The sequence below is a fragment of the Merops nubicus genome, unplaced genomic scaffold, assembly GCF_000691845.1.
Source record: "Merops nubicus isolate BGI_N331 unplaced genomic scaffold, ASM69184v1 scaffold9251, whole genome shotgun sequence".
NCBI classification, from domain to species: Eukaryota; Metazoa; Chordata; class Aves; order Coraciiformes; family Meropidae; genus Merops; species Merops nubicus.
Genome location: NW_008587552.1, coordinates 7,589 through 28,701, shown reverse-complemented (window position 1 = coordinate 28,701; position 21,113 = coordinate 7,589). Strand labels below are relative to the sequence as shown.

General features: G+C 44.8%; 1 protein-coding gene across 1 annotated transcript; it reads left to right on the top strand.

Annotated features, from left to right (window-relative positions):
• Nucleotides 1–5,985: 5,985 nt before the first annotated feature.
• WDFY1 (WD repeat and FYVE domain containing 1) lies at nt 5,986–20,464 on the top strand (the record flags this gene model as incomplete). Its single annotated transcript, XM_008948951.1, has 11 exons — nt 5,986–6,053; nt 6,951–7,024; nt 7,786–7,840; nt 9,102–9,252; nt 11,137–11,249; nt 13,546–13,672; nt 15,212–15,317; nt 17,339–17,440; nt 18,189–18,319; nt 19,173–19,281; nt 19,998–20,464. Coding segments are annotated over 11 exons (1,096 nt in total), but the record flags the coding sequence as incomplete, so codon positions are not given.
• Nucleotides 20,465–21,113: the final 649 nt, after the last annotated feature.

Here is a 21,113-nt window from a genome sequence, read left to right as displayed (position 1 = left end):
GACAGCCATTCCCTCCTCATTTCCAAAAGCTGCTGTGCTTCACCCCTGCCTTCCAGGCCCTGCCGAGCAGATGGAGAAGTAGAGTTCGTTTGTGTGCCTGGAAGGGTTCTGCAGTGGTGATGAGCAGAACTGAAAATGTGAGAATGCTTTTTCCTCTGCCTTTTGCTAGGAAGGGAAGATGTCTTCAGAGTAACCCTCGTGCTCAGCACTGGCTCTCAGAGCATGTGAAACATGGGTTGCAAAAGCTGCTAATGCCACTACAGGGTTATTCAGATGAAACCAAAGTGTAAACGAGAAGGGAAGTAGTGCAGGGGGCTGGTGCCTGGAGCGAGGTGAGGGGTCTGCAGAGCCGTGGGGAGAGCTGGAATCTCCCCTGAGCTACGTGAAAAGTGACTTTTAAATGTGGGGAGGTAGGAGATGCCCCTGAAGAGCTGTCCAGAAACCACGGCAGCGTTTGAAGGGAGTGTGCAGAAGTGTGAAGGTGCCTTCTTTGAGATGTGGCTCTGTGGTGGGAGGATTTTGCTGCTAGAACAGAGAACTTTAAAACTGAATTTGCATTAATCTTTTGCATGAGTTCTCATTTGAAAAACCTGACTTGGTGAGAAACAGTGTGGGTGCTGAAAATAATCAGGGCTATGGTGTTACCTGGTAAATGTGCTTTTCTGGCATTTATTTTGAGGTCAGTTGAGATGTGGCTCTGTGGTGGGAGGATGTTGCTGCTAGAACAGAGAACTTTAAAACTGAATTTGCATTAATCTTTTGCATGAGTTCTCATTTGAAAAACCTGACTTGGTAAGAAACGGTGTGGGTGCTGATAACCAGAGCTATGGTGTTGCCTGGTAAATGTGCTTTTCTGGCATTTATTTTGAGGTCAGAAAGGCCAGCTAGCAAAAGCACCTAATACTTTTAGAAGCTTCATGTTTGTTGGCCAAGACATTCAGGATTTGGGGGGAATGGATGGACTGTGAAGGAGAGAATGTTTTTCCTTGGCCTTCAAAGAATTGTTTTTGAGTGCAGGTTGAACTCTTTATAAAATAGGCAGCAGAAGTCATTGAATTTGGAAGAGGAAAGACTTAAGTAGATCTTTAAAGTGGTTAATGGGATTCCACCTCCCCCCTTTTTTCCCTGAAGATTAGGACACTTAATTTTCAGCTGAGCCGTCAATTATCAGGACCAGTGAGAACTCATGGCTGAATTCTGAAAGCCTGAAGTACAGAGCTGCAAGTTTGGGGAGTTGAAGGCAAATATTTCCTTACATTGTTTAAAGGCTTTTTGAAAATATTTTTATGAAGTGCTCGAAGTCAGGCTCCTATTCCTCAGAATATCTTTTTCAGCCATCAGATAGGGTGTCTGTTGAAACATGTTGTCAGGGAAGCTCTGAAGTGTGTCAATATTAGTGATAGGGTTTTATCATCAATTTCTAGTTTGTAGGAGGTACCTTGGTCTTTTTTTCTCAAGCTTTCAGAATGCTGGGGTTTGGCTGCTGGAAGCATTCGGTGCAGTGTTAGCAGGATTGGAGGATAAAAGGCAAAGGTGCTTCTCCAGCTCTCCAGTTAGATGTGTGAAATATTTTGGTGCTCTTAGACTGCAGGATTCCAGCCTGTGCATGGATGTGTGTGTGGAAAGGCAGGACACAGAGCTTTGTGACTCCACAGAACAGCACCTGCGTCTTCGGAGCTTGATTTTGCAACTTGGTGGGGGCTGTTCAGAGTCTAAAAAGGCACTTTCCTGCCTGGTGAAGAGGAAGCCAGCTTCCTTTGCTGCAGGAATGGCTTGTTGGGTGCCAGCACGGGCTGAATCTGGACGGGTCTGTGTTCCCTTTCTTTTGATGCGCTTCCTGAAGGAGAGAGGAGGAAGTAGCAAGTTTTAAGAGTTGGTATCCGAGTTAAACCTGAAGGGAATTTCATGTGGTGGCCTTATGTTGCTGGCACCAGACAGTGCTGGCCTTTAAACTAAGAGGGTGGTGCTGGATGTTAGCTGCCTGTGTGCTCCTGCCGTGTTGCTGAGAGCAAAGGGTGTGGCTGCAGCTTTACCTGGGCCAGTCCTGTGCTGGGTGTGGCCCCGTGGGAGCAGAGCAGAGCCCACTGCCCACCTTTGGGGAGGGTCAGTCTCTAAGGGCAGCTCTGGAGGCTGAACTCGGGTAGCCTGCCTTAGGAGGGGAGTTGAGACTGCCAGAAACTGTTGCAGCATATTGCCTCTAGTCAGGGGTGCCTCCCAGGCTGCACCAGAGCTACTCACCCGTGTAGAACACCAGAGTTACCCCTCTCTTGTGGGCTCCCTGAAAAGGGGCTGTAGGTGTGGAGCTGATCACACCGCTAGCACCAAGCCAAGCACAGGGTCCAAGGAGTGAAACAAAACAGTAGGGCAAAAGTACTTTTTTATTGCACCTTAAGACAGCTAAGGCTGTCAAGTGTTTCATAACAACCAGAGGAATGTGTTTACAAACTGGGTAGTGAGGAAAACATTGGTAGGAAAACGTTTGCCAGGAATGCTGCTGATTATCCTCTCCTTAGAGGATTTTATTTTAAATATTCACCAGAATGAGAAGTAATGGTTCTTTTGTTTGAGTGTGGGGTTTGTTTTGGAGGGTATGAAAGATGCTGTAATAGACCTGTGAATACCAGTAATATCTAGCTCTTTTTTAAGGTTTTGAAGCCAAAAAAAAAAGGGGGGGGGGGGCAGAGCAAGAATATCTGCAGGAGTTAAATCAGATTGGGAAAAAAATTTTCCATCAGGATACTTGCCATCTGTAAAACTTTCAGAGAACTTGCCTGGAAAGGATGATGAGCTCTGTATCCCTGTAGGCATCTGGCATGCTCCCAGCTGAGATAGGCCAGTGTGGGCTGCACAGATCTGGGATAGGCTCAAATCCTTGGACTTAGCCTTATTATCCTTGCTCTCAGCAGAGAGCTAAGACAAGGTGAGTGTTGCCCAGCAGCAGCTGGGGTTGCTGAGGAATGATAGGCTGGTCTACAAGACCTGAAATGACAAGTGAAGGTATTCTGTTTACTACTGAAGTTGAAATATCAGGGGTTTTGTTTGTCACGGAACTTGAATATTGGTCAAAAATCAATCTTTTACTGAGCAGCAATTCAAGAAAAAGCATCAACTACAAGCTGTGTCCTTGAGTGTGTATTGCACTCTGATTAAACTGGGTACCTCATGCTGCTTTGGGAACAGGGTCACTAGCAGCCCAAATACTTCTGCTTTGTTTTGGCTGCAGTCTTCTGTTCTCTCTAGAAAACCCGTTGTTAGTGATCTTGAGATAGGACAGCAGTAGCTGGTGGTCTGAAGGTGTTGGGAGGATGCAGTCCTTGGAAAGGGACTGCTGGAGCTGTGCAGCACTTGCACCACCAGTGCTTGTGTTGTACCACGTTTGGGCTGGCCTGCTCCTCTTCCATCCCTTCCCTCTCCTTGGCATCAAACGTTTGCCTTTTAGAGGGCAGCTTGTGTGGCAGGAGCATGAATGCTGAAGGGTTTTGACTGCTCTCAAACCCCAGTTTTTTTCTCCAACATTGTTGGCTGCTTGCTCTGTAAAGGAAGCAGCAACTGAGAACACTGAGAATCCTTCAAAGCTGGTAATGCTGCACTCAGTGTGGCTTAAAGATGACTTGTGTGTGTTTCTTTATATTGCGTGGAAAAAACCCAGCCAGAACTCCCCCTTTGTCTATACATGTGCCTGCTTTCCAGCTGAAAGCAGCTTCTGGTTCAGTGCTCCACATCAGGGAAACCTGGAGGTCTGTTTTAATCTTGTTTTACTTACTCCTGCCACTCTCAGCTATCTGAGTCTGCTGTAATTTAGAATCACAGAGTCGTTTTAGTTGGAAGAGACCTTTAAGATCATCAAGTCCCACCTTTAAAAAGTGTGTGTCTGTCTCTGGGTGCTCCTTAATGAGTTTCAACATTTTTACTTCTTTCCTGAGAGTGCTGAGAGACAAACCCGTGTCTTTGTAGACCCTTAGGGAATGCCTGAGGAAAGGTGAGTGGTGGCCAGCTCTTCTCAGGGACAGAGCAAAAGCCTCTTCACTAAACAAAGACCAAGTTCTGAGAGGAGTGCTAAAGACTCTAGGATTGATAGGGTGGTTCTCATAATACAACAATGTTATGGTAGAAGGAGATTCTGGAAGTGGCATTTCTGGAGGACTTCTCCAGGCCTTTAAGCTAGAACTGATATTGCATAAATTGAGGAGATTTGTGAGGCCATGCACCACAACAAATCTGCAGGAGAGGGAGTGGAGGAGAAGTAGGGTTTTGGCACAGGTTAGTTGCTGACTACTGTGAAACAATCTCTTGAAAATTTGCTCAGTCAGAGCTTTGTGTAATTAGATATAAAGCTGTCTGACAGCTTATCTTTGCAAGCATGAGCCTAGCAAGGTTTAAATCTTACTTAAACCAAAATAAGAAGCTTTCAGAAGTTAATTTTGCTAACTCTTGCAGCTGTATGCTTCAGCTCTCAACCTCAGGGGCCATGTTGTTGATGGCCGCACTCAAGTTGTACTTCCAGGAAATAATTTGCTTATTAAAAAAACAAAGCCTTGCTCTCCTTTGTGTTATTTCCTGGTTGGGTATAATCAGCCAGAATAGTGATAGGAAACAAAGTCTACTTTTGGAAAGCCAGCAAGGCATGATTTCAAATGCTATGAGAACTCCTTTTTATATCAAAAATAACATGGTTTGAGCCAAGAGTGGAAGAGTTGAATTAGTAAGGGTGGCAGATACCATCTAAAATGTTCACAACAGCTGGGGTGTGATGGACCTGCTTTAAAAAGCCATTAAAGAGCCCTTCAAAAGCCCTAGGTGCTAACCCATGCTCCTGCTGGCATCTGCACCCTAAGAATGACTTGGAAGCACTGAGATTTTTAGTTTTCTCATGCTACTGAGAAATACCAGCTGCTCTTCTGAAGAGCTAATTTTCTGACTGTGAGTCAGGGTGTTGATTATTGTTGATGAGGAAGTGATAGCTTTTAAGTGGTGGTCTTCATGCAGACTATTTCAGGGACTGGAGTAACATTTGCCACTGAACTGCTGGCAAAGCAGCTTGATTCAAAAGCTGAAAATCATTCCTTTGAGGCAGTGTGTTCTCAGCTGTGTTGTCTTCAAGTTTTAGAAAAGTAGAATGCTAAGGATGGGTGTTGTCTGCTTTATTTTTGGGTGTGTTTTTTTTTTTTTTCTAAAAAAGCCCTTATGTGGATTACAAAATTAGAATGTCAACTTTATACCTTCAAATTCCTGATGCCAGATACCGGTCCCCTCCTGGGCTCTTTTTGTTAAACTCTGACTGGCAACTCCACGTGGTGTTTAGCAAACCTATTTCCTAGATTTTCTCTAAAAAAAATCCTAAATACCAGGCCTTTATTTAGCTAAAAGTAAACAGACTCATCTCAGTGAAGTCTCTTGACTGTGTTTCCAGGCACACGTATTTACAGATCATTTAAGTTTCCAGTTAGGAATGAGGAAGTTGGATTCAAACAGTAATGAGAAGGCAAACAATGGTTTGGAGAAGAAATTTCAAGAAGACTTAAGATGCCCTTAACACTGTCTACAAGCCTGCTTTTAACTTCTTGATGTAGATTCTCTTCAGATGTCTCTGTTGCAGGAAGGTTTTTAACCAACAATAACTGTCCACTTCCTTGCTGCTTCTTTTGTATCCTTCCCCCCAGGTTTTGACAGTCAGGAGAATGGTATAATGCTAAATAGTCCCAAGACCATTTTTTATGTTCCTTCCAAGGCTTGATTCTTTTTTTTTTAACATATCAGACATTTCATCTGCCATAAAACAAGCTGTGGTTTGCTCTGCCAAAGCTGGAAAGTTCCTGCAACTCAAATTTGACTTAAATCAGTCAGAGCCAAAGAGAAGGAATTAAAGGGCTGCAATATGTAGTGATTTCTGGGGTGAGCTGCAACAGTGTTTCTGCTGCTTCTTGTAGTAGTAGATATCTACTGATGTGCTTTATTTAAACTCTTTTCTCCTCACTCTTCCCACAGAACAATACGAGTATGGCTGAAGAGAGACAGTGGCCAGTACTGGCCCAGCATCTACCACACCATGTCATGTAAGTGCAGTGCTGGAATCTTTCTTTTCCCCCTAATAGTTGGTCTAAATTACAGGAGTTGTTCCATTTATTGGTTTTCTAAAGAGACTATTCAGGTTGTTCTCTAAAAAAGGTTGCACAAAATAGTGTGCCTGTAGGGATGGATTTGGTCCTTTGGCAGCCTGACCACTGTAATATCCCAGATTGTCTTGTCTGGCTTTAGATTTTTTCAAAGCACCTTTAAGGCCACATTTTCATGAATGTATGGTTACACTGTACCCTGCTCATCCTTGTCATTTACAAGTTTAATGAGGATGTTCTTCAGTGAAATATTTGTGCAAAGTTTTCTTAGGCCACTTCATTGTAACTTTGTTGTCATGGCTTTTCACATTTATTTTGGCTCTTAATTTCAGAAAGGGAAGGAGATCTTTAGAGGTTTTCTGCTAAAGGAGATTGTGTGTCATCTCAGAAATACCCCTTGCCTTATTGTTGCAGGTGTTGAGACATTATTCAGAGTGAAGCTGACATGCCATTAAATATTTGTGTTGAATTTACTCTCTATAATGCTACAGCTCTAAAGATGGAATATTTCTTGTGTATGACTCGGGGCTCCCTCATCCTATGGACCTCAAGTTCTGAAGTGTACCCAGCTGCATGTGCTGTTGCTGGTGGCTGAGCTGCACAGTGTGGCAGGAACTCGTGTCTGCACATGGTTGCTAGCAGTGTGTCTGAGTTAGCACAGTCCTGTACTGCTCCTCAGCTTCACCTCTGGGAACCTGTCCCACCGAGGGACGTGGGCTGTGGAGACTCATTGCTATCAAACTATGTAATCTCAAACAGCTTTTGGGTTGGTTTCAGTAGAAGTCGTGTGTATCCTAGAGACTCCAATAACTGTAACATGCTTGGGTTTTTTGACAGCACCATGTTCAGCCATGGCTTATCATCATGACAGCAGAAGAATATTTGTAGGCCAGGACAATGGAGCCATCATGGTAAGTTGCTGGGATTTTTTAGAGTGTGTTAGAATTGCTTAGATGGCCTGTGAGCACCGGGTGTTGCTGGAGCTGATAATTTTTTCTTGGCAAAGGAGAGGAATCTTATGGCTCTCGGTTGCTTTAATACCTTCCTTTCCCTATGAAAAGAAGGTCAAAATAATAACTGCCCTTTAAGGAGCCACTGCGTGAGTGTCATAAGTGGTGATTCTGCTGATAACTGCTGTGATTGGTCTACACAGAGCTACACAGAACAGTGATTCTACTGATCAGTGCTTGAAATGGCAAGCTGAGACTTTTAAAAGTTCAGTGAGCCTCGTTACAGAATAGCAGGTTGGAAGGGACCTTGAGATCATCTGGTCAAAACTTTCTTGGCAAAAGCCCAGTCCCTGTGGATCAAATAGAGAGTACTCACTGAAATCTGTCCGTTATGAAGTCCCAGATATGTAAATCCTAATTACTAGAAGATACAATTCTGTTTGCTCCTGCTGGGGACAAATGAGATCTTACCTGTTCCAATAATCTCTTTGGCAAACTTGATTCTGACAGGATGCTCCCTGTTGAAAATGTCCTTCCCTAGGAACCTCAATTTACAGCTGGTGTGTCAGTGTGCTGTGCTCCAGCCTCAGAAATGGCTGGTGCTTCATGAGATACATTGCTGCTATGCAAATTTGGGCCTGTGAGGTTACTGCTCTTTTTTGGGTAGTAGTATTGCTTATGTCACTGTGGTATCTTCTCTAATGGTTCCCCTTTGCTTTTAGGAGTTTCATATTTCGGAGGACTTCAATAAGATGAACTTTGTGAAGACCTATCCAGGTAAACCATTAACCAGTGTCTATGCTAACATTTGGGTGAAGGGAAGGCATCCAAAATGCTTGGGAAGCTGGACATGTCACAGATGAATCGGGTCCAAATATGATTTAAATTAGACTGACCTAGTTGTCACTAATTTGGGGATAATTGCCATGAGGTGTAAGTTCTCTTACTGAGTGATGCTTAGCCAGCTGAGCCTGTCATTGTGAAGTTCAGGCCATCTGATCCTCTGAGAGTAATGAGTTGGAACTAGTGAGTTCAGATTTTGCTCTTCAAGGGGAGTAGTTACATTCATGAATGTTAGGGTAAGAGTTTTCTAAAGGTGCTTTTGATATTTGCAATTTCCATCCTTCCTTTCTGTATTCACTGGGCTTGGTTACTTCTAGGTGATAAGAGCTCTTACCTTCTCTGTTGGAGAGCAATAGGGATGAAAGATCTTGGGTTTCTGGTACCTGGGGAACAGGGATTGGTCTAATACATATGGAGATGCTGGCTTCAGCATTTTGTGCACATCCTTAAAAGAAATATGGAACTCAGTTGATGGTTAAAATTGGAATATGAATGTGAAAAGCCTTAAGGAGATTCCTAAAGGCTGCAGATTATGTAGCAAAACAAAGCGCAGCTTGTCTTATGACTCCCTGACACTGACAGAAGCAATGTTCTCAGCAGATAAAGACCTTGTTCTTAAAGCAACAAACCTCCCCTTTATCCTCAGGAGGATGGCTTGAAATTCAGTCAAGGGATGTGCTCCCATCTTGGGGGCAGGGGAGGCTTCTAATGCTCATTTAACTTGTTAGTGACAGCATTCTAAACAAAGCTGGGTGGGCTTTGGGTGCTGTCATGGGTTGCAAGAGGACTAGAAGCCCTTTCAAGTTGTTGAAAGCCTGAAGCTGAGCATAGCTCCCCTGGGGTCAGGCAAAGAGGTGCTTCAAGGGAGCAGATGAGGTTTTTAGAAGTGTTACGTGGCTCCCCAGAAGTCCTGGCCAAACTAGCCCTGGTCTCAGGGCTGAACTCTGCTTCTCTCTCTCTGGGAGAAAGGCTTAAATTGGCTCACTGACACATTTGGTTCACTTCAGCTCCTCAGAAGGCAAATACCAAACAGAACAGTGCTAACTTTATAATCCAGGCAAGTATAATCTGGTGGTCAAAAACCTCTCCCTGGGGCACTGCTTAGCCATTGCCTTCACTGCATCTCTGAGTTGGGAGAGAAGAGCATGTCACTTGGATTTTTAGGGAAGAACTAACCAGAATCTTTCTTCCACAGCCCATCAGAGTCGAGTGTCTGCTATCACTTTCTGCCTGGCCTCAGAGTGGGTTATCAGCACTGGGCACGACAAGTGCATCAGCTGGATGTGCACCAGGAGTGGGAGCATGCTGGGGAGACATTACTTCACCTCCTGGGCTTCGTGTCTACAGTATCCTTTGAAAAACCATTGCTACCCTCAAACTAAAAGATGTTGTTCCTTTAGCTCAATTTGTTCCCTTCTTTTCATGTAAACGGCCAGAATGAAATCTCTTGCAAGTCTGTGACCCCTTATTCCAATGAGATGTTCCATACCTTTATTTGCTAGCTGTTGCTAGGTAGTAGAAGGGGATGTTGTGACCTTGGAGTGCAGAGGTTGCAGTGTGTGTTGGTTCCTAATTCTGAGACGTCTGTCAGTGGCATCTTGTGGAAGTGGCCAGGAACTGTGTCTGCAGCCTGGCCTGTATGCAAAAGTCACTTTGCTCAACAGATGCCAGTGTGCATTCAAGTCCTAGGTGCTTGGCCTCCCTGTCAGGAGGTTCCTGTGGAGTTATTTGTCAGCGATTCTGTGCGTAAGCTTCTGGAAGCCACGGCAGAGTGCCTCTTCTTTACTGGATTAGTGGGGATAATGTTAGCCTGAACCTCCAAGATGAGGGGAGGATCACATGTTCAGCGACTTAGTGGATTTGTTGAAAGCAAATTGTTTATCTCAAGATTCAGAAGGCTTAAGAGATTGCAGAACATTGTCAGATAGCAAAATCTCTGCTTTTTTCACTTCGGTGGTCAGCTTTGTGCTATGCTGACTTCAAGTTAGTCTTGTCTGTCAGGTAGAGTAGGCTGCTTTGCTCATTGTTGCTTGTGTTCTTGTGTGGCTCCAGGACAGGTGTGTTTATGCACAACTTTTGGGTTATGTGCTGTCAGCTGTATGGGCTTTTTGTAGTTCATGCTTGTATCTTGAATACAAAAAGTCTTACAATGTGCCAGGTGTTCTAGTTCCATCCAGTTCCACCCAGTTGCTGTGTTTTAGCTTCTGGAGACAGGAGTTACACACTGACAACAGCCTGGTGTCAGAGAGCTGTGGTGATGTGTAATGGCTTTGCCAAATGTGCAGAGACCCCGTGTCAGGATGTGGTGTGCCTTTTGTGGCCACGTGACAGGACAGAACCCTTTCTGAAATGCCCTTCAGTATTCAATACTGTGCTGAAGGATCTGCTTCAATGAACCCAAAAGTGCAGAGAACAGGACCACAAATGAGATCATCTCATCTTTTCAGTAGCTACTTCTGCTGCAAGGTGAGCTAGCTGTGGAGGGCCCATGTCCTTGTGTCTTAGGTTTCCTGTCCTGGGGCCACCAGTGAGAGTAACATACTAGAAAACTGAGTTTAGAGGAGCAGATAACTGGTGAATGAATGGCTGAATGTCACCCAGTGTCCAGCAAGGTGCTCCTAATGGTAGCACTGCACTGCAGTGAGTAGCCTGAGGAGTTCTGGCTTCGCTTGTGGAAGAGGATGTGTGTGTAAATACCTGCTAGAAATGGTCTAAACCTACTTGGCTTTGGGGCCGCGAGGGAGAGTAACATACTAGAAAACTGAGTTGAGATGAGCAGATAACTGGTGAATGAATGGCTGAATGTCACCCAGTGTCCAGCAAGGTGCTCCTAATGGTAGCACTGCACTGCCTGAGGAGTTCTGGCTTCTCTTGTGGAAGAGGATGTGTGTGTTATGTAAATACCTGCTAGAAATGGTCTAAACCTACTTGGCTTGCCTTAAACTAAGGGATAGCTTATTTCACAGCTTCTCCACTGGCTTTTTAAAACTTTTCTCACTTTGCTTGCTGTCTTACCTGCACGTGTAGGGAAGTAGGAGGAGAAGAGTGGAATGAAAAAAGTTTAACTGCTACAGTCTCTCACCCTTCTGGAAGCAGACATGTAACTACTTACCTGGCCTGTTATAAAGCTCTTTCCAGTTAGTTTGGACCCAGGAGCTGATAGCTATGCTGTTTCAGACCTGTAAAATGCTCTTAAAAGCAAACGTGGCTTCTCCTTGACTGGTGTTCAGATACGATCATGAAACTCGGCACGCCTTTGTTGGTGACTCCTCTGGGCAGATCACTCTCCTGAAGCTCGAGCAGAATACATGCTCAGTTATCACAACACTCAAAGGGCATGAAGGTAAAGTAACTCCTCCTCTTAATTCCCCTTGACCCAGCTTATAGCCCCTTCTTGTAAATCGGGATGAGACGTTCAGTTGGGTATCTACCTCTTAAAGACATATACTGGATAAACAGCTAGTGGGTTGGCAGTTGTCAGAAGCAGGTCCAAGCTGTACACCTGACTGTCTCTGAATGGACACACTCTTGCTGAGGAGAAATCTTTAACCTTGTCAGTACTGGCAGGTACTCTTATTACAGATGAAAAATGAACATCTGCATGGAGTTAAACACAGGTTCTCCACTAGATGGCCACCTTTAGAAACGTCAGTCTCCTTAACATTGAAAAGAAAGGACGAGAATGTGTCCCTGTTTTCTTTCTGGAGACCCTGTAGTACCATGATAATACCTAAAGCAGCTTTTGCAGCCCCCTGTCTAGGTTCGAAAAAGCCCCTTAGTTCTTCCCACTGTGGGCTTCACTGTTCTGATCAGTCTTTATGAGAGACTAGTTCAGTTTCCTATGTTTAGCTGAAACTAAGGTATGTGTGAGAAATCTAGAGAGCCTTTTAGAAGCAAAACTGTCTAGTTAAGGACAGATGTCTCATCCTGTGTAGTATGGTTGAAGTCCTTATCAAATGAAGAGCCAAGTAGTGTGCAGTGCAATATGGAGCCACTGGCTGCTGTAATGAGTGTGGCAAGAATGCAGATCACAGAAGAATGTCTAATTTAATAGTATGCTGTGAGGAAGAAACAAGATGTAATGCCTCTTCCCATGAGGGGCTGGCAACTTTCAAATCAGCGTGCTGGCCTGGCTAGGGGTGAATGACTGGGTCACGAGTCTGTGGCCTGCTGGAAACGCTGCCTTGTTCAGTAGCTGTGAGTACAGAGCAGGCTTTGTTAAAGCTGGGTAGATCCTGAGTTACAGACAACTGAAGTGATAAAGCTGGGCTTGCATGCAGGAGGCAAGTTGAGATTTTCCCAATGATAAATGCCCCTTCTGCTCATGAGTGGAATTTCACATTCTTTCAATGCAGAGCAAAATAAGCCTCCTGGCCCTAGTGGCTCCTTTACATTTACCTCTAGTCTGTGTTCAAGTGCAGCTCCTCAGCAGATATTGCTGTCACTGGAAGCAGTCTGTGTGGACAGGGCACCACATACAGAGTGAACTGTAGCCATTGAGTTGTGGTGGGCTTCCAAGCAGCGACTTCAGCAGCACTGTCCACCTAGCAGACAACTTTGGCTCATATATAATTTCCCTGAGGTGATTGTGATGCTCAAAACAAGAATTGACCTAGTATCAAAGATGGTTAAACTTTAGGGGCAGAAAGAGGTTTTCCTTCAATTGGTGTAACAATAGCTACTTCATCTTTTTTTGTTTAAAGCAAAGCAGATTGATTGTAACCTTTTTTTCTCCATGGTATTTATATGACATTCTCAAAGCCTGGTAACTAACCTTAAAAGACATCCAGTTCTTCTCCAAGTGCAGCTGTTTGCCAGACTTCACAAGTCTTGACTTCATCTTGTTTCCTTTCTAGCTCTTGCTTTGCTGTGATTTCAGAAGCAAGCAGTGTGTGCTTTGCGGCTTTTAAATGGTTTTAGAGGTTGTCCTTCAACAGTCAGCTTCCAGAATTCTCCATATTTAACAACCTGCTCTGTGTGATGCTGAGAGAATACTCAAACTGCCTTTCATGATGCAGATGTTTTGTCTTCTTTGAGACAACTATTCCCAAAGGTGTCAGTCTGGAACCAGTGTAGCCCTAAAAGAGGGAAGAGAAGCCTCTTGTTTCAGGGAGCTCTGAAGGATTTGGTCTGTGATTACCATTTCTTTTTTTTTTGGACTGTTAAGGCCGTGGGTGACAGCTGAGCATCAGAAGGGTGTCTGGGAGGGAATAAAATGTTCCTGGAACTTGAACTATAGGTGGCACGAGTGACAAAATGATGTCTTCAGTTTCCTGTCTATGTTACCATGCCTGTGGGTTCAGTATAGGGCTGCTGCTGTTAGAGGCCTCATTTCTTTGTGTGTCTATTGATTTGCCCAGCCAGGCTGGGCCTTCTGGAAAGCTGGTAACTCACACCTCCTGCCTTATGCTTTGCATCTAGCTGTCCTCTCAGGAATGTTTTGTTCTGTTGCCAAATGCTCTTTGCCTCTCTAGCAGGACAGTACCTTCCTGTTGTCCTGTCCTTTGCCTTCGAGCTTTCAGCATCAGTTCCTGCACTGAGGGAGTCCCTCGGGTTTCACTGCAGTGACCCAGGGGAGGCAGTGTGACTGCCTTGGGGAGTGGATCCCTCAGGTCTGACTGCAGGATGTTCTCTCCTAGGAAGTATTACTTCCCTGTGGTGGGACCCCGTGCAACGCCTGCTCTTCTCGGGTGCCTCTGATCACAGCATCATCATGTGGGACATCGGCGGCAGGAAGGGGCGGACGCTGCTGCTCCAGGGACACCAGTATGTAACAGGGCCTGTCCCTCCCACGGCCCCCGCAGGGAACACAGGGTCCTGAGGAGAGGAAATAGTGTGGGGAGGTGTTTGAGTCTTTGTGAGTAATGCAGGAAAGAACTTTTTGCAGAACTGAGGGCTTTGAGGGGGAAGAAGGATAATCACCACTAGGAAAGCATTGCTGATAAATCTTTCTTCTGCATGTTTGATACTTCGGTAAATGAGGGTGTAACATAAAAGTAGGTTATAGAAAAAGGTGGGAACAATCCCAAATAGTCCTGCTTGGACTTTAGGAAGAGTTGTGTGCTTCAGTGTTATAAATACTTCACTGAGTTGCCTGTGGGGGTGAGGCTAGGAACTTAATGTCTAAGTCTGTTCATGTACCCCTGTAGCATGAGCTTCAGTATGTTCCTGTTCTCTGTCCCTTCCTGTCAGAGGTGATCAACTGGTGAAACTACAGGGGTGGTCTCTGGACTTCAGAAAAGCACTTCACCTCTCCACTGCTCTATGGATTAGGTGGTTAGTTGGTGTATTCAGCCAGCTTTTTAGAGGGACGATGCTAGCTGCCCTTAAATCTAGGGCCTTGATTTAGTCTGATGGGCAGTTCACCACTGAAGGTATATTCTACTGAAAGGCAGTGGTAGAGAGATCTTGTTTGTGTAAAGATGTATTTGTGTAGTGCCTTCTCCTCTTGTCTAATTCCATAGATGCCTCCATCCATCCTTGATCAAGACTGACACCCATAGCCCTAGAACTCTTGTTAGATCTTAAGGATTTAGTTTTATGGCTAAAGAACTAATAGTAGAGTAGTGGTTACCCAAAAGTAACTGAAGTCAGTGACTGGAGGACTTTATACTGCTGTTACTGCTGTATCACGTGTCCTGGTGAAGACTTACAACACTGTTAGTTTCTCTTCAAACATCACACTTAGCATCAAATTTCATACTGAATGGGAAAGTAAGTTCTTCTGAGAAGCAGAATGGCTTTTTTTAGTTCAACGTAGATGTTGCAAAGCAGTCTAATACTCTCAGGATCCTCTGTTAGCTGTTTCTTTTGCCCTGACTTTGAGATTAAACTGTCTTATTGGTGACTGCACACTTTGCCTTGCAGCTACAGAGGGATTTGTTGTGATTCGTTAGCAAATGTGGAAGCTCCCTCTGCTTCCTAGCTGTATCTTGAAACAAATATTTCTCTTTATTTTCCCAGTTGTCTCTGTTTTGATAAGTGACTCTCCTTGCCAAGGGAGAGGAGTGTTTGCAGGCAGGCTCTGAGCCAGCTGACGCTCCGCTCGCTGCCGATGCTTACTGCCAGTTAGGAGAGAGCTGCACCTCTAGTGTTCTGGAAAAACACTCTTCTAGGCCATCTCCTGATGGTGGGGTGGGGCTTAGCTGACAGCATCTGTTCACTCATCTTCACAGCAGACTTAGCAAAGTGTTTGGAAATCGGGTTTGGGCTTCCTAGGTAGTTTTGCAAGGGTAAATTGGGGTTTGCTGGGAAGGGAAGCTTTGTTGGAGTGCCTGCAGGTTAACAGTGGCTGCTCTCTTGCAGTGACAAGGTGCAGGCTGTCTGTTACATCCAGCTGACACGGCAGCTCGTGTCTTGCTCAGCTGATGGAGGAATTGCTGTTTGGAACATGGACATCAGCCGAGAAGAGGTAAGATCGTGTCCTGCCTCAAGGGTTTAATTTTGTAAGCTTCGTTTCCCTTCTCAGTGGCTGATGTGGCTTTGCTCAGTTGGTTCTGCAGGCTGGTTTCTTCATGTTGCCTGAAGCTTGAAGGTGCAATGGTGTTCCCAAAACCTGCTGTGTTCTAGCAGCTGCCCGTGCTGCATGGTAGTAGGTGGATTCCCAGGACAGGAGACGTGCAGGACAGGCTTGGGACTGCTTTGTCTTAATGAGGGAGCATGTTCACAGGGATGGCTATAGCCCCTGCTGCTGAACAGCCTAAAGCAGGCAAGCTTCTGCAGTAAAGAAACCAAACAGACTGTGCTGCAACAGTCTTGAACTAAGTTCTCAGCTCAGGTCAAAGCAGGTAAAGAAGCAAGATGCCATTTTTGAAATGCAGTTAGGAAGTAGAGATTCAGTCTCCAGACACCTTTGTTTTTAGAGGCCTTAGTGGACAGCAGCTGAGGCTGCCATGCATGTTGTGTTTGTATCAATTCACATCCCTAACAGAAGATAAGATGTATGTCACTACTGACCTGGGCTAAACCTTAATTATAGGAGTTAGTTTTGATGGCCCCAAAGAGCAGAATTTAAGGCTCAGCTTTCCTTGCCCTGTTGCTTTTCCTTGTCATGTTTAAGAAGTTTCTTGAGATGTGTTGAGCTGTCACCATAAACAGACAGAATGCTGTATGTGATGCTCCTGCCACTTTCAGCACGATGATCTCGCTTCAGAACTTCTGTGATATTTCAAAGCTTTGTAGTTGCAAGGAGCTGACTTAAAATATAGCTGGGAAAATGAGATGTGGCAGTTTCTTTTCTGGATGTGTGCACAGTAATCAAGGGACCTTCTAAATAATAATTTTAATACAATTAAAATTATATGATTAACTTAGAACAGCCCTGATGTCTCAATTTGTTGGAAAAACATAATTTAGCCCTGTCCAAAAGCAAAGAAACTAAATATTTGGAGAATGATGAGCAGACTGCCTTTGAAGCATTAGCTAGTGAGTTGTGGTGTAAGGTATCTTCAAATAGGCACTAATGCATCAAGACTTTGAAGACAGATTTGTTGGCTTAGAAGGAATGGTAACTCCAGTTATGGCTGAACTATTCATCTTAGGCAGTTTCAGCTGTATGTTGGCAATAGCATTGGAAGCTTGGGCAGGTTTACACCTCCTGTTTAATGCCTGAACTTAAGATACCCTGCTTTTGTGTTAGAGGGAGCCAGCAAGTGGAATTGTCTTCTCAGAAATGCGAAGTGAAAACTGCTGTTGTAAGTAAGGAGGAGAAGGAATATGGAACATTTCACTTGGTGGAGAAGCATCTGTCTGTTTTTTCAGGGAGGCTCCCCCATCAGATGCATGCATGTTCCCATTCAAGTCTATGTACAAAAAAGTGTGCCTCTTTTTCTGTCCCTTACAGGGATGCTCAGCTCAAGTGTCTTGAGTGTTGAAATGTGGTGGAAGCTCTATTTTAATTTGGCTTATTGCATTTACAGCAGGAGAAAAATGCAAGTGGAAGGAGGGCTCTGTAATGAAGATGTGGGCAGGATGAAAAAGGCAGATGAGTTTTGAATGATTTCAAACTGTAGTCCTAGGGAAGCAGAAAAGATATTTACTTCCAGAATTTACTTCTGGACCTCCCCTGCTAGAGGAGGCTGCCTTGTAGCTTCTACAACCAGAGCAGCAAGCTTTGAGTGCCTGCAACAAGTTTAATAACTTAGATCTTTGAATTAGTTTTCTCACTGAGGCAGAAACACAACATACTGCTGCAGGCTTTAAAAGTGTAGGAGGTGCGTAGGTAACAAATAACTGCAATCTTGGGTGGGTTAGTTTCTTGTTTATTTTCACTAAACTTCCTATGTACCTATACCTCAGGCAATCTATTGTAAGGTCCAGAGCTGAGGCAGGGCACCTTTCCAAGTCAAACTTCGAGCTCTTAAAACCGACTTCCTTGACTGTTGCATGAGGAAAAACTAATTCTGATTGTTTGCATCTCTTGCTCTTTTATAGGCTCCTCAATGGCTGGAAAGTGATTCCTGCCAGAAGTGTGAACAGCCTTTCTTCTGGAATATAAAGCAGATGTGGGACACAAAGACACTAGGGCTGAGACAGGTGAGATGGCTGCTTGAGTGCTTAGCACTCCAGCAGATAGAAAACCACTAAAGCTGGTAGATCTTTTAAACAGTTGGTATTTTTCTGCTTTGAAGGGAGGGTTTTTTTTGTGGGAGAGGTCACAGCCTGTAGGCAGTGCAAAGAAATTTCCAGATTCTATGGGAAATTGCATCAAACTTGTATCACAGGGCGAAGCAGCCTGTGCTGGGAGTGCTCTGTTGGACTCCTGAATATTTATAAACACTGGAGCTGTGGACAGCTAATCCCCAAGTGTTTTCAGGTGGCACATAATGCTCCAGAACTGAGCAGATTGCAGCCTGGCATGTTGTGGGGTGCTCGGTTCAGTGGTGCTGTGATGGCCCTGCTTGGACTGGGCTGGAGTGTGAAAGCTTTCCAGAGCTTGCTTCCTGGAGGGACTGGACAGGCACCAAGATGCTCACCTGCTCATGGCTTCCTTGGACTTTTTGTTGTCTGGTTGCTTGTTCAACCCTCTTTCTCCTGCTCCCAGAAGGAGCTTGTGAAAGGAGAAGAGGATGGACAGGGAAAATACGGAGGTAAACCCTTTAATGGCCAACATGACTATTCAAAACTCCAGAGTCCTTGGTCTTTGGTTGAAGTAACAGAGACTTCCTAACAGGTTGCAGAACAGAAGCTTCATTGTTGGTTCAGTGAATGCTTGATAAGGTGGCCAAGTGGCACAATATAGTGATTTTTTTGTTTGTTTTGTTTTTCTCCTTTCTCTATGAAGCATCATTGCAGAAAATGTGGGCAAGCAGTGTGTGGCAAGTGCAGTACCAAACGGTCCAGTTACCCCATCATGGGCTTTGAGTTCCAGGTCCGTGTCTGTGATTCCTGTTTTGAGTCCATCAAGGATGAAGAGTGAGTATTAAACACTTGTGCTTGCTCCACACCCGCACGACTTCTTTATCCACTTCATTTCCCCTTTTCCATGAGCCCAGATCTTGGAAGGTGTTTGTCTCAGGGTTTCTGTTCAGGGCAAGGCTACTGACTGCACTTCACATAGCTGAGTAGGTGCCCAGCAGCGTGTTGCAGCTGCCAGGATGTAGAGCTGTGCACTTCCTGACAACTCTGGGAGTAATCCTCACAGCCCAATGTTACTTTCCCCATGCAAGCAAATTGGGTTAAACATTATTTGCTGCCTCATTAAATTGTTCTTACCAATAAGGAACCCCCTGTTTTGTCTTGCTAACCAACAGCACTTCACTGTTCACTGTCTTCGCACCTCCTTGGACACCTGGAGTGTTGGAGGGCCAAAGTAATTAGATACCAATTTTGGGGGTGTTTTGGTGTTTTTTCTGTTTGTGATGGTGGTGTTTTGTTGGTCAGTGGGGATTTTTTGGTTTGTTTGCTTGGGTTTTTTTTGGAAAAAGGGAGGTGCTGTGCCCTAGTTGACTCACCACAGCCAGCAGGAAAAAATGTAGCTGAGCTTGATTTTATAATGAAGAGCAGAATTATTCCCTGATGCAGTGGCCCACTTCTGCTCTTGTATTATTAACAGTCAGGCTGCAGAAGGCCAGGCAGTGTCACACAAGCAGCTCCTTAGCATGACTTGCTGGTTTAGGTCTGTCCCCTTTAATATGGCACTGCAGTTCTCAGGGCTGATTCATTAGTACTTGAGCAATTGAATTTTTTTCTCAGTTTTTGTGCTGCTGTAACAATGCCATCAAGCCTCCCCTGATGGCTGCCTATCATTTGGATTGTTCTTGTGCAGCCGTACTTCCTTGGCAACCTTTCATGAAGGAAAGCACAACATTTCACACATGTCCATGGACATCTCCAGAGGGCTGATGGTGACCTGTGGGAGCGACCGCATTGTGAAGGTATTTGTGGACCTCTTCCCTGCATTTATGAGAGATTTAATAGAGGACTAATGTTTGTATGTAGGTTTTTTCTTTCTGCCAACTGTTGCTCTAAAGCTAACTTGGGGGCAGCAGGAGTCATGTATGTTGCAGGCTGTTCTTCTGTAGCTGTGTGGGGAGATGACCCCTAACTCCACTGAATGGAGTCTGGCTGTCAGAACTGGCAACTGATGGTGTCCTCTGGTCTAAAAAAACCAGCAGGACGATCTGTCAGTGGCCCTGGAAGTCACAAACATGGTGAAACTTGCAGGCTTCCTTTGCTCTGAGCTCCCAGGCTTCTTGGAGCCTTGCTACTAAAAGCCCTGGTGCTGAGACAGTGGCGTGGAGATGAGGCTGCTGCAGAACCTGGCTGTGCTGGAGCTCTGCCTCCTCTGTGCACATTGGAGCTGAGCCTGCTCCACTCTGGCTCTGCTTTCTTGTGAGCACGTTTACAGAAAACTGCATAGTGCTTCTTGAAAGAGACCTACAGGGAACTGCTGGAAGATTTCCTGAGCCCTGAGTTTGGCTTTTGCTTTGTCAGGCTGGTGTAATGCTTGCTAAGGTTTTCCTCAAGTATAGTTGAAACAGGATGCATTACCCTGCATCCAGGGAGGCCTCCGTTTGCTTCTCTGCCTCTTAGAGAAATAATTCAGAGGCTGTAGAATAACTGTGTGTTTCTCCACCATATTTCCTTCCAGATCTGGGACATGACACCAGTAGTTGGCTGCAGCCTTGCGACCGGCTTCTCTTCTCGCTGATGTCCTACCCGACAGGTTTATGCACCTTATGTACAGCAATAGGCACCGGCTGAACGGAATCCTCCTTACCAATATTACTGCAAACACTGGTTGCTTGATTCTTCTCCTGCTGCTGTTCCAGGATGGACAGTCACCTCTGCAGGGCACATTCTATTGGGCTCACCAAGAACCTCCTTGGTGCAGAAGCGGTTTCGCAGCCTCGTGGACTAAGTGAAATGGCTTACCTGTGACACGACGCCTTGGTGGAAGGACCTGTTGTTGGTTTACATACCTAGTGTTAACCATGTGCTATCTCTGCTGATGTATCTTGTACAGACACCTCATAGCTAAAATGTTATCAGAGTACAATGAAGTGTAGTCAATTCAGTTTGTGCAAATAGTAAAATAATGTATTCTCTCTTCCAAAAAGCAGTTCTGTAGAAATACTTTTGAGCAGTCACTGTCTAAACTGCCTCCAAAAGGTATGTTGGTTATTCCTATGGAAGCAGGAGATAGTTCAGAGTGGCAGGTAGCTTCTTTCTGATGAGTTCACCTTTGATCACACAAGATTTCCTTTATTGGCTTTCTTGTAGTGTTTGTCTTTGAGTTACTTGTGAAATCACTCTTGTGGGACAGCCGTTCTGTTTAGCTGGTGAGTCTTTGAATAATTCTAGGCTCTTTAGGTAGTCTTTTAGCATATCTAATAAACTCCTGTAGTTCTTAATGAAAACATGCAGCTCAGCTCCTCTAAAGACGGGCCGTGGGTATGAGCCGTGTCCTCTGACAACTCTGTAATGCTGTTAGAGTGGGAAGCTAAGCAAATCTGCCTTGTTAAACCTAACAGCAAAGAAACAACAGCCAGCTAAATTTTAGAGACTTTTTTCCTGTGGAAAGGCTGATAGTTCTTTAATGGTAGGGAACCTGTCTCTGCTCAAGTGCAGCATAAATTCAGATACTGCCTTGGTGTCGCTTAAAACAGATAAATCCTGAGCAATAATTCCTGAGGTACAGAACAGCTGCTTTTTTTTCCCCCTGCACCTAGGCCTGTAATGCTGAGATCTGTATGGATCCTGTCCT